This window comes from Triturus cristatus, chromosome 1_1 (genome assembly GCF_964204655.1).
Source record: "Triturus cristatus chromosome 1_1, aTriCri1.1, whole genome shotgun sequence".
In the NCBI taxonomy this organism is placed as follows: domain Eukaryota; kingdom Metazoa; phylum Chordata; class Amphibia; order Caudata; family Salamandridae; genus Triturus; species Triturus cristatus.
This window is the reverse complement of record NC_140579.1, coordinates 44,403,919-44,416,361: the sequence shown is the minus strand read 5'-3', so window position 1 is coordinate 44,416,361 and position 12,443 is coordinate 44,403,919. Positions and strand designations below refer to the sequence as shown.

General features: G+C 48.5%; 1 protein-coding gene across 4 annotated transcripts in view; it reads left to right on the top strand.

Moving 5' to 3' along the window:
- The window catches only part of LOC146869316 (uncharacterized), a 124,375-nt gene that overhangs the window by 106,071 nt on the left and 5,861 nt on the right, over positions 1–12,443 (top strand). For 2 of the 4 annotated variants that reach the window (XR_014979939.1, XM_085648160.1), the window contains exon 3: positions 10,164–10,249. The exons of the other annotated variants lie outside the window; for them this stretch is intronic. Coding sequence is in view for 1 of the 2 variants with exons in the window: in XM_085648160.1 (XP_085504286.1) it covers positions 10,164–10,249 (86 nt within the window). In the remaining variant the exon portion in view is untranslated. The remainder of the gene's footprint in view (positions 1–10,163; positions 10,250–12,443) is intronic. 4 annotated transcript variants of the gene reach the window in all.

The following is a 12,443-nucleotide window of genomic DNA, read 5'->3' as shown; positions in this document are numbered from 1 at the left end:
TGCTGCCATCTGGGAAACAGGAGGAGAGAACTGCAGCAGGTGGGTGGGGGCCGTGAGGGCGTTCGGGCAGTGGAGCTCGGTGGGAGGACGGGAGAACCATTCCATGCCTCGCACCCACCGTACAAAGGGTCCGCAGCCCCGCCTGACCTTCCCTTGAGTTCACCAAGCAGCATTTCCACCCAGTAAAATTGGGTCAAGTGCTTGAGTCCCCCTGTCTGAGGAACGCCAGGGGACTTGTGAGCAGCCGGAGTACTCTGCCCCGAGGATCCCGCACCGCCAGGTCTTTACTAGCAGAACACATGCCGGGTGGATGTGGGAACGGAGTCCCGCCACTACATTTAAAGCGAGGACGCCGTCCCCTTACCTTGAGACAGCGGCTCAGGTGTGACCTTGCATTGGCTTTCAGTGTGGCCTCACCGGGCGTTTATACCTCCCAGGCGGCATCCTTCTTAGCCATGAAAATGAACCAGGAAGTGGTCGTGTGCAGGGAACTGCTCAAAATTGCCACCTTCCTTCCCTAAGGATGTGAAAAGGGGGCACTTTTGTGCTTTCCTGCTGGAATACACCAACAGGAACAAAATACAGGAACACCAAATCACCCTTTACAAATACACCTGGTGCATTTTGTTTAGCTTCTAAATGTAACTAACAACTACATTTTATGCATATATTTACATTAATATAGCAGGCATCTTATTGGGTTACAAGTACAACACAGCTCAGTGAGTAAACTCTGCTCAGCCCTGGTCTCTGGCTTAAGCAGCAGGATTTTCCAGACTTTGTGTGCGATAGGCTCAGTCTATGCACAGTTCCCACTAAAATGCATTCACATTTTGGCGCTTCCTGTCTTTTTTTGTGTACACCTTCACAGAGCAGGAATTCGTCCCCTCCAGAGCCAGCCTACGGAATTCAGAAACAAACTCTTCTTCCTGATCTGGGAAGAGATTTCTCTCCTGCTGAGAGCAAACCAATATGGTAGAGGAGCCTGCTTATGTAAGTGTCCGTCACTCCAGCTTACTTGTTCCATCAGCATGTCAGAATCCAGGCCTCTGCTCCTGGCCACTCCCAAATGACTCATCCCAGATCAGTGTTCACTGAGATTTCATTCAGTCAGTCTTTCTGTCTTTGGACGTTGTTTTGTTTGATTGCTTCCTGATAGATCACCTTGTTTCCTGGTAGATCACCTTATTTCCTGGCAGTTCACCTTGTTTCCTGATAGATCACCTTGTTTCATCGTAGTTCACCTTGTTTCCTGGTAATTCACCTTGTTTCCTGGTAGATCACCTTATTTCCTGGCAGTTCACCTTTTCTCAACGCTAGACGACTGTAATTACTGCCTCTGGAGGGAGCTGGGAGCCAGCAGGACTGGCTTATTGCAGCCACTGGCCGCAGAAAGAATAATATTTCAAATGTACCGTTCAATATGGAGGTTAAAAATTTAGCTTCGCCAAGGCACTATATTTTTGTAAACATTTAAACTAAAAGGAATTTAATTTTGAACCAAGCTCAGACCATTTTCTTGGCCAAACGTCTAAAAATAGAATTTTATTAACAATGAAGGCTCTTCTTTACCTACACATTGACATGCACCATTTGCCAGCTGTTCCCAGTGAGGGCATACTTCACATCGAGTGTATTTCACTCATGCAGTAAGAACCAAACCAATGGCTATAGGGCCAGCTCATGATGGCTTATCTAGTGAACGAAAGCAGATTTGTCTGCACGGCCAATGATATTGGCTTTCCCACTTGTTACTGCAAGATTTTAAATTTCAGTCAGCCTGGCCACATTAGTGGACCTGGGGCGACCCATACCTTCTCAGTCCTACATGTGAGTGGATTAAATGCAAACTGCAGCCCACATGCAGCATTTCATGCCCACCCCACTGCCGCTTTTCATGTGCTAAATTAACCTGGCCTTCCGGGAAAAGTAAACCATTTGATATAATTCATGTTATCAGGACAGCGCACATGCATTGTGGCACTGAATGCGTTAGTAACAGTCAGCATTAAATCAACATCTAATCGGAAAAGATGCTTTTTTTCAACAAAGCAGGGTTTCCATTCCGCGAACGGAAAATTCAAGAGCCCAAGAAGACAACACCAATCCAACTGGAACGTTTTTATTATGAGTCGCATGTACAGTACACGATGATAAAAGACACGTTAACCATGAGATACAGGCAAAGGCGCCGGAACTTACACTTCAATATAAGCTAGTAGTATTTCATGCAGAAATAGAAACGTTTCTTTAACTCCACATGCTACAAAAGACTTTGCATGTCCAGCAGTAAAATACATACTTAGGGGCTCTTCTGCTTCGCGGCCAAAGTTGCAGAGTAAACAGTCAACAGGGAACTGACACGATTCATTGATGACAACACCGTCCTTGACCCGTCCCAATCCGGATTGCAAACCAACCACAGCAGCGAGGTCATCCTACTCACCGCCACAGATGACATCCGCACACTCCTGGACTAAGGCCACTCCGCAGCCCTCCTCATACTCCACCTTTCAAAGGCCTTCGACACCATTTCCCACCACACACTAGTCGCCAGACTACACAACGCCGGCATACAAGGAACAGCCCTTGACTGGATCCGATCATTCCTCCCCAGAAGAAGCCAAAGGATCAGACTGCCAACCTTCCGCTCCGATCCCACGTAAATTACCTGCGGAGTCCCAGAGGGTTCATCTCTGAGCCAGACCCTCTTCAACATGTACATGGCACCCTCAATGCCATCATCCGACAACACGTCCTCAACATCGTATCCTACGCTGATGACACCCAGCTCATCCTCTCCCTCACCAAAGACCCCACCCCCGCCAGACTCAACTTCCAGAAAGGAATGCAGGATGTCGCAGTCGGGATGAACAACAGCTGCCGGAAGCTCAATGCCGAGAAGACAGACCTTCAGCATTGGACAACACCTGTTGGCCTGTGCCCTCGGAAGCCCACCTACCCCCTTGGACCACGCCAGAAACCTTGGCATCGTACCCAACCCATCCCTCAACATGAACAGACAGGTCTACGACATCACCTCCAGCTGCTTCAACACCCTCAGCATCCTCCGCAAGACCTTCAATGGATACCCCCAGAGTCAAGGAAGACAGTCACCCATGCACTCACCATCAGCAGACAGGACTATGGTAAAGCACTCGAAGCCGTCATTTAGAAGTCCCTACTCCGCAAACTACCAACATTACAGTCCACGGCCGCCAGACTCGTCTTCAGCATCCCCTGGCACTAACACATCAGTCAACACCTACTTAAACTCCACTGTCTCCCCGTGGTGTAAAGAGTCACCTTCAAAATGATCACTCACGCCTACAAATGCCTACACAACAACGTAACCAAATACCTCAACGACCGAATCAACTTCCACGTACACAAATGAGACATCCAATCTTCCCACCTCGCACTGTCCGAAACCCAGCGCATCCACAGCGCCAGAGCAGGCGGAAGATCCTTCTGCCACATTGCATCCAATACCTGGAACGAACTACTGGCAGACATACGAGGTGCCCCCTCCCAGAACACCTTCCAGAAGACCCTCAAGACCTGGCTCTTTAGCTAACAGATATGCTGCCCCCCACCCCTCAGTGCCTTGAGACCCTCACGGGTGAGTGGCACGCTTACAATTACCCTGAGTGATTGATTGATTGAGTTATCATCATGTGATGATTGTTCCTCTTCTGCACTGCTTGAGGTGGTGGGGCAACACTCTTCCAACATAGCGGTAGAGCTGCCACTGGGGGTGCATCATCTACGTGTGATAGGGACGAGCGACTCCTCCCCCGGCCCTCCTGCGCTACGCATCCCACCATCTCCTTACCTGGACATTGACCATGTGGCGCAAACCACTGCACTCTCTCCAAATCTGTGACTCAGCCAGCAGGAGCCTGAGCCAGGTGTGTTTTCACTGGGCTGGGTACAGCAGTCACGGCGTAGTCCGCTGGTGGACCGCCCGATGCAGTTGATGCAGCAGGGCTCCCTTGGGCATATAGTTGTAGCGCTCAGACCACACAAGTTCTGCGTAGCACAGGGGCCTCACCCTCCAGAGCGTCCTGCCAGCCCAACATCATCCGTCCTGTGATGCAGGGAGATGGCACCCACCGTTAGTAATCCCCTCCGTGCACCCCGGTGTAGTGGTGGATCATAGTATGCGAAGCGGACCTCACTACGTCAGTGTGCAGGATCCCCTCTACCATTGACTGTACAAAGGTGCGCAAGCGGGCTTCTCACACAGGTCAGCAACGTGTCTCCATGCGACCTGCCAGACTTCGACAACAAGTACGGGCAATCGTTGCACATCAATGTCTCCTGCCACGGCTCATCGACTCCACAGTTACTCCACATCCCACTCCAGGCCACAGACACTGGTCTAGCGAGGGATCCAGGAACTAGACACAGGTTCAGCAAGAGATCCAGGAACCGGACGCAGGTCCAGCGAGGGATCCAGGAACCAGACGCAGGTCTTTCGTGGGAACCAGGATCTCATCCTGGTCAACCGGGATGTTGGGTGGCTTGAGGGGGTTGTTGATGTGTGCTGCACTATGCCCTGGCTGCTCAAATCTGCATTTTTCCTTTTTTTGTGTTCATCTTTTATATTGGAGGTGTATTGTATTGTATGAGGCACTTGTATAGCGTGGCTGCCACCCAACGGGTATCCTGGCGCTGGTGGATAGATAGGCTAAGTCCAAACTTGCGGGTCAGCGTGCCTTGTTCTATCGCTAAGGGCTTATTGCTCTATTTCACCCGCTATTGCTGGTTTCATTAACGCCATCGCGCTAAATGTTAGCGGCGATTTTCACCGCTGATCCCTAAAGCTATCGCCTGTTAGCAAAACGTTGTTAATACGTCGCTAACAGGGCGATAACTTGCAGGGATCAACGGCGATAGTTATCGCCATTTCTTGGTAATATGCCCCTTGGAGTTACACAAAGTTCATGTTAAAAGGCACCATGTAGAGTGAGAGAGAAAGCTGGGAGGTAGAGAGAGAAGGGGTGAAAGAGACAGAGGTACAGGATGGAGGAAGAGACAAAGAGGACACAATGAAGGAGGGGCAGAAAGGAACATAACAGAGCAGTGAGCAGGAGAACGAAAAGCAAAAATGTGTGAGAGCAAGAGAGTGGAGTGGTACTGAAGGAGAGCTAGAGAGAGTGAGAAGGAGTTGAGAGACCGTACACAACCACAACGAAAGGGAGGCGGAAGGTTGAGAGAGAAGAGGGATAGAGGAGGTGGGGCATACAGTAAGAGATGGAGAAATGAGGGCGAGAAAGATGGGCGAGAAAAAGACAGTGAGAGCGCGAGAGAAAGTGGCAGAAAAAGAGAAATATGTCATATTACGAAGATTTGTCGGTTGTGCATATCACCTATTGGGTATCCTGGTACCTAACGGAGGGCAGCTGCCCTGACCAGGAATGTATTGTAAGATCCAGGTTTTCATTTTCTCGCAAAATTTTAGGATAGATTTGCTTTGGGATGCAGAAAAGAAAATGCGCAAGCTCAGGCTCTGGCTCCAAGTATGCGGGCATTTGGGCAAGTAGGGGGCCAACAGAGCGGAGGTGTCTGGTCAGGGTGTGGCATTTGATGCAAGTGTTAAGGTATTTGGGGCCTTGCTTGTGTAATGCTCTGTATTTGTAAGTGAGGAATGAGAAGATGGCAAGTTTGTGTATGAGGAGCCAGTGGCGTCACTAAGGTGTTTAGCTATGTGTGTGTGTGTGGAGTGGCAGATTCAGAGCGAGTCTGGCTGCTGCGTTTTGGATATCCTAGAGTCTGTGGGTGCTTTGCAAGGTGATTCCAACGTAAAGGGTGTTAACATAATCCAGTCATCTGGTGATCAGTGCTTGCGTGGTGGTTCTCCAGGTGCTCAGTGTGAGATATCTGTAGACTTTCACGAGGAGTTTGAGGTGGTGGAAGCAAATGGAGGTAACTATGCTGACTTGCTTATACATCGAGATATGATTGTCAATCACAATACCTGGGTTTCTTGAAGAGTTTGGGGGTGTTGGTCCTAATTTGGAGGGCCACCAGGCTGTGGAGTCTTTCCTAAATAGGACCACTACCGCCTTGTTGGAGTTGAGCTTCAGACAGTAGTCCACATCCAGTTGATACCTCAGTCATGCAGCTGGTGACCTTCATCTGGTATTGGAGGTGTTGTCGGGGAGGAAGAGGGTGAGCTGGGTGTCATTGGTGTAGGATATGGATGATTCTGATGAGTGGGGCCTTGTAGACACTGAAGAGTACTGTACTGAGCAAGGAGCCTCGAGGGACACCATGGATCAGGTTGAAGGCAGAGGACGAGAATAGGGTCAGGCTTACAGATTGGTTCTGATCTGTCCATAAGAAGCTGATCCAGAGGATGGCGGGTCTCGTATTCTGGTGTTGTGGAGGCGTTGGATGAAGATGGGATGGGAGACAGTGTCAAAAGTGGCTGAGAGGTCGAATATGATGAGTGGCGTTGTGTCCTCCTTGTCTTTGATGAGACAAATGTCATCCGTGGAGGCAATGAGGTTGGTCTTGTTGCTGTGGTTCTGTCTGAAATCTGATTGTTAGGGGCCCCGAAGGTGATTGGTATTGATGTGGTGAGCCAGTAGCTTGTTGACTTCTTTAAAGACTCTTTACCATGTAGATGATGAGGGAGATGGCTCTGTACATCACCAGAGCCTTCGGGTCCGCTGAAGTCTTTTTTAGGAGGAGTAAGATGGTAAGTTTAGGAGGTTTTCCGTGCATCCAGGAAGGTGACGGTCGTGAAAGAGTCATTGAGGATTGGCATGTGGATGGGGCAGATGGGGTTGAGTCCTATGAGGATGATGGAATGGAGACATGGATGCAAGGGGGCTCCCAAGAGGTGGTATGCACGGCGGTGGCTGTTTCCTGGGTGTTGATAGTAGGCCAGCACATCTTGTGAGAAAAGCGGTGTAGTATATGGTGGCGTTGTGCAATCTCACCTTGTAATACACTCACTAATCCATCTTGAGTCCCGTCAGGCTCTTATGCAAACAGTAGGCAGCTGTGGTTTCGGGTAGTCAGGCTTTAACAGAGGAAGGAACAAGTGCAAAGAATTTAAAAGCACCAATATAGTTAAATAAGAAAGAAGCAACACCAGTTCATTAAAAAAAAACTCTTATTTTTATGAATCGTTCAACATTGAAATGAACAAAATCCACCTGAATGTTCCGGAAATTTAAATTACTAAGCAAATAATAAATCACTGGTTTTCATTCAAATTGCAAACAAGCATTGGTAATTAACGCGGTTCGTGGTTACTTCGAAAACTTTTGTCAAGTTGAATACGGCTACTCAGGCCCAATCTGGGTTACCAACTCCAGCAGGGGGCGATTCACAGGGGCCAAAAAGACTTGGTCAGACAGTTACCTTGCAGTCAAAGCAGTCTCCAGTCCTGTTCCAGGTTGTATGGGTGAACCACCATAGAATTCAAAGGAGTGGTCCTTATGCAAGGGATACAGGATGCTGAAGGATGCTGCGGATGCCTATCCGGTAACGGCTGTTTTCCTGGGCTTACTCTTCAGTCGACGGTCAATGAGCGGTGACTATGGCTACAGGGGTCAACTTGTAAGTCTATAATAAAATGGTACTACATGTACAAAGGACCTGTAAGTTAAATGTAGGGCTCCCGGTTTTATGACATTTTTTTTTTTTTTAACATATCTGTCTGTATTCATCTATATTTATTTTGTGGTTTGAGCTGTAAAATGGTATATTTCCACATTTATTTAACGCTATTGTATTCTATTCAAATAACTTTATTTTGGCCTCCAGGGCGTTAAAAAAAGTGCAAGTGCAAATACAACAGTGTATAATAAAATAAAAAAATAAAAACAATACTGTACAGTACAGTTTGACGTAAGCCAATCAAATGTTACAAAAAAATGCCAAGAGTGCCATGATAGGTTCAGTTATCAGCTTGCATAAACAAGATAAAATACTAAAAATAACAACAAAAAGTTGTTGCACTACAATTTAATATGAACAAGATAAAATCAGAGAATCACAGTGAGTTATGCAGGGGTGTTGTTTTTCCGCAAAGTATCCACATGGCTCCCAGGAACTTGGCTACCGGTATGGCAAGCTATAAGTTGCAATCTGACCACGAAATTCAAAGTGCAGCCTAGTGGCTATGAAGTCATAATGGAGAGTCTCTCAGCAGAAGTAACATTTGCAGTATTTTTTCGCTTTTAAAAATTAATGCAGATAGGAAAAGCATTGGTTTCTGTCTGTATTTATCTGTAAAAATCAGTAAAAACGGAAAACCAGAAGCCTTAGTCATGCTACTAGTTGACCTGCAGCACTCATTGTGTCGCCCACTCAAGTAGCCCTTTAAATTTGGCTACGGCCTGCCATTGCAGCCTCTGTGTGCAGTTTTAGAAATCTTTTGCCAGGCCTAAATCTTCCCTTTTAATACTGATGTCACCCCTGGGGTAGACCCTGAACAGCCCATATGGCAGGGTCCAGTGTATTTAAAAAGTTGGACATGTACTTTTAAGAGTTACATGTGCTGTAGTGAAAAGTGTGTAGGTGATGAGTCCTATCAGAGGTGTCTTGCTGACAGGTCATGTGAAAGGGGTCTTGGCGAGGAGTCCTTGGATGAAATGTGTCTAGTCGATGAGACATGTGAGAGGTGTTGTGGCGAGGACTTATGTGAAAGGTGTGTAGATGATGAGTCATAGTAGAGGTGTCTTGCTGACCGGTCATGTGAAAAGTGTCTTTGTGATAAGCCAGATGAAAGGTGTCTTGGTAAAGAGTCGGGGTCATGTGAAAGGTGTGTAGGTGATGAGTCATGTGAAAGGTATCTTGGTGAGGATCATATGAGAGGTCATATGAAAAGTATCTTGGTGAGGAGTCAGGAGTCATGTGAAAGGTGCCTCTGTGAGGACCCTATGTAAGAAGTGTCTTGGTGATGGGTCATGTGATTGCTGGTGGTTCTAAACCCTCGGTGGGTAAGTCGTCCTAGAGCGCCATCACGTGCTTCTTTTGGGTAAAGCTGCGTGGCTCACTTCTGCAGCCAAAGGAAGTGAGGGCACTGCAGTCTGTGTGACTGGAGCACTACAGTCTGTGTGACTGGAGCACTACCGTCTGTGTGACCGGAGCACTACCGTCTGTGTGACCGGAGCACTGCAGTCTGTGTGACTGGAGCACTGCAGTCTGTGTGACCGGAGCACTGCAGTCTGTGTGACCGGAGCACTGCCGTCTGTGTGACCGGAGCACTGCAGTCTGTGTGACCGGAGCACTGCAGTCTGTGTGACCGGAGCACTGCAGTCTGTGTGACCGGAGCACTACCGTCTGTGTGACCGGAGCACTGCAGTCTGTGTGACTGGAGCACTGCAGTCTGTGTGACTGGAGCACTGCAGTCTGTGTGACCGGAGCACTGCAGTCTGTGTGACCGGAGCACTGCAGTCTGTGTGACCGGAGCACTACCGTCTGTGTGACCGGAGCACTACCGTCTGTGTGACCGGAGCACTGCCGTCTGTGTGACCGGAGCACTGCCGTCTGTGTGACCGGAGCACTGCAGTCTGTGTGACCGGAGCACTGCAGTCTGTGTGACCGGAGCACTGCAGTCTGTGTGACCGGAGCACTACCGTCTGTGTGACCGGAGCACTGCAGTCTGTGTGACTGGAGCACTGCAGTCTGTGTGACTGGAGCACTGCAGTCTGTGTGACCGGAGCACTGCAGTCTGTGTGACCGGAGCACTGCAGTCTGTGTGACCGGAGCACTGCAGTCTGTGTGACCGGAGCACTACCGTCTGTGTGACCGGAGCACTGCAGTCTGTGTGACCGGAGCACTGCAGTCTGTGTGACCGGAGCACTGCAGTCTGTGTGACCGGAGCACTTTGTGAAGTGGGGTAGGAGACAGATTGGCACAGATGCGCTAATTTGGGGAAGACTCATAGTGCTGAGCCAGGGCAGGTAAGTGGGCATATTTTAGTTTAATATTTAGTCACTTCAGCGCCGATGCCCCGCTGCAGGGTCCACCTCAGGGGGCTCTGTTCGCAGTGCATTTTCTCATCTGGAAGGGATTGTAAACATCAGTGTAAGGTCAATCCCTCTGCATATTTACGGCATCTATCTCTCTCTTCCCCCTTTTTCTCCCCCTCTCTCCCTCCCTCTCTTCTTTCTCTATCTCTCGCTCTCTCTCAACAGGCAGGGCAATGGCGAGGGTCACTTTCCAGAGCTTCGGACTAATCGACCTCGACAACCAGCTGAATGGCCAGGCGCTGCTGCAGGAGGTACGTGCAGTGCTTTACACCACAGCTGCAGCGGGCAGGGTGGGTGAAGGCTAACTCAACAGACATCTGTCTAGGCCCCCAGCTGAAGGACTGAAAGACTGTGTGAAGACACAGACTCCTGCCTTACTCTTCTTACCAGTCCTCAGCATCCCGCCCTGGGACTACAATGCCCACTGTGCCATGGGTGGCCTGAGGGGGGATGTGCTCTGCACAAATTACTTTTTCACCAGCCGCCACTCTCTCAAGCTGCTATGCTTATATTCGTAAAGTGCATGTTTTAAACCCCTCTCTTTCCTTTTCCCTTCCTTGTACTTAAAGCATCTTAAATAGACTCCGCAGATGGTACGATAGACCTCTGCCTGTGGTTTATGTCTGTGAACAGACCTGTTATTTATTTATTTATTTATTTGAGCTTATAACGCGCAACAGCTACCCACAGTGGGTTTCCCGGCGCAAAGGGATAGACTCAAGAAGAATATCGGACCACTACAAAAGCAACATCAGAAGACAACTAGGGCAGCTGGGAAATTATTTAAAAAGCAGAGTTTTCAGCTTTTTCCTGAAAATGAAAAAGTTATTTTCTGATTTCAAGGAAACGGGTAAGGCATTCCAAGATTTAGGGGCAAGATGGGAAAAAGCTCGTCCTCCCATTTTTACAAGCTTGAAACGGGGAATGACGAAATCGCAGTTAGCAGAGGATCTAAGAGTGCGATTCGGCTTATACAATTGAACCAGATTTTGCAAGTATTTAGGGGCCGAACCCTGTTTGATTTTGAAAAGATAGCAAATAGCCTTGAAATTAATACGGCTAGGAATCCGGAGCCAGTGGAGGTCACGCAAAGCTTGAGTGGCTGAAAGTCTCCTAGGAATGTTACAGAGAAGACGAGCAGCTGAATTTTGAACCACTTGAAGTTTATTTATAGTGGCCACGTCGGCACCAAGATAGAGGACGTTTCCGTAGTCCAGGCGAGAGGTTACTAACGCCTGGACAACGGTTCTCCAGGTAGCTAGAGGCAGCATCCATAACATTTTCTGGAGCCACCGCAGAGTGTTAAAGCAGATGGCGGCCACTTGAGTGGCCTGCTGCCTCATGGAGAGTTTATCGTCGATGAGAAAGCCAAGATTGTGGGCCACAGAGGAAGGCTGAGGGAGCGTTCCCATCTCGCTGGGCCAATGTTGTGGGCCCCATAGGTCCTTCTGCTTCCCAAAAATAATAACTTCAGTTTTGTCACCGTTTAACTTGAGGAGAGGCCTCCGCATCCACTCCGCTATACTCGACAACCCAGTTTTCAGAACCGAGATATCATTGCTTTCACTGCTGGAGAGGGAGACAACAATTTGGGTATCGTCGGCATATGAAAAAATAGTCAGCCCAGCCTCTTCTGCAATAGAGGCCAAGGGTCTCATGTAGATGTTGAATAATAGGGGGCTGAGTATGGACCCCTGAGGGACACCATATGCCGATGGATAAGTGGAAGAGGTGGCTTTCGTGGAGAAGACCTGGAAAGTGCGTTCACTTAAAAAGGAAGCAATCCAGGTCAAAGCCGGACCGTCCAATCCCAGGGATCGAAGAGAGTTCAAAAGAATGGAATGGGACACGGTGTCGAACGCCGCGCTTAAATCCAGAAGGATAAGTGCAGATGTTTCCCCGTGGTCGACACCGTGTCTTAAACTCTCCGTTACCCCGAGAAGGGTGGTCTCAGCAGAATGGTAAGCACGAAAACCAGACTGGGAAGGGTGCAAAAATCCCAAAGATTCCACTAAATTGTACAGTTGGATGTTAACATGCCTCTCCAGCACTTTAGAGAATACAGGTAGCAAGGATATCGGTCTGAAATTGGCGAGATTGGAGACATCCGCTCCAGCTTTTTTTAGGAGGGGGACAACCATTGCGTGCTTCCAATCCTGTAACACCTGGGATTCAAGAAATGAGGCATTTAAAAGTCTCATAAGGACTCTCCGCGGTTCAAGATCCAGTAATTTAAGAATTTTAACTGGTACAGGGTCACGTGGCGAACCGGATTTGATACTGTTTAAACAGATGGAAAACGAGGTATCATCAAATAATTGCCACTGTGTCATCTTCACAGGAGAAAGCAATTCGATCCCTACAGCCTGTGCGGAACTAGGTTCCTCAGTATTTAAGGAGGGGCTCATAGAGTCATATATGCGTTTGACCTTTGTGATAAAAAAT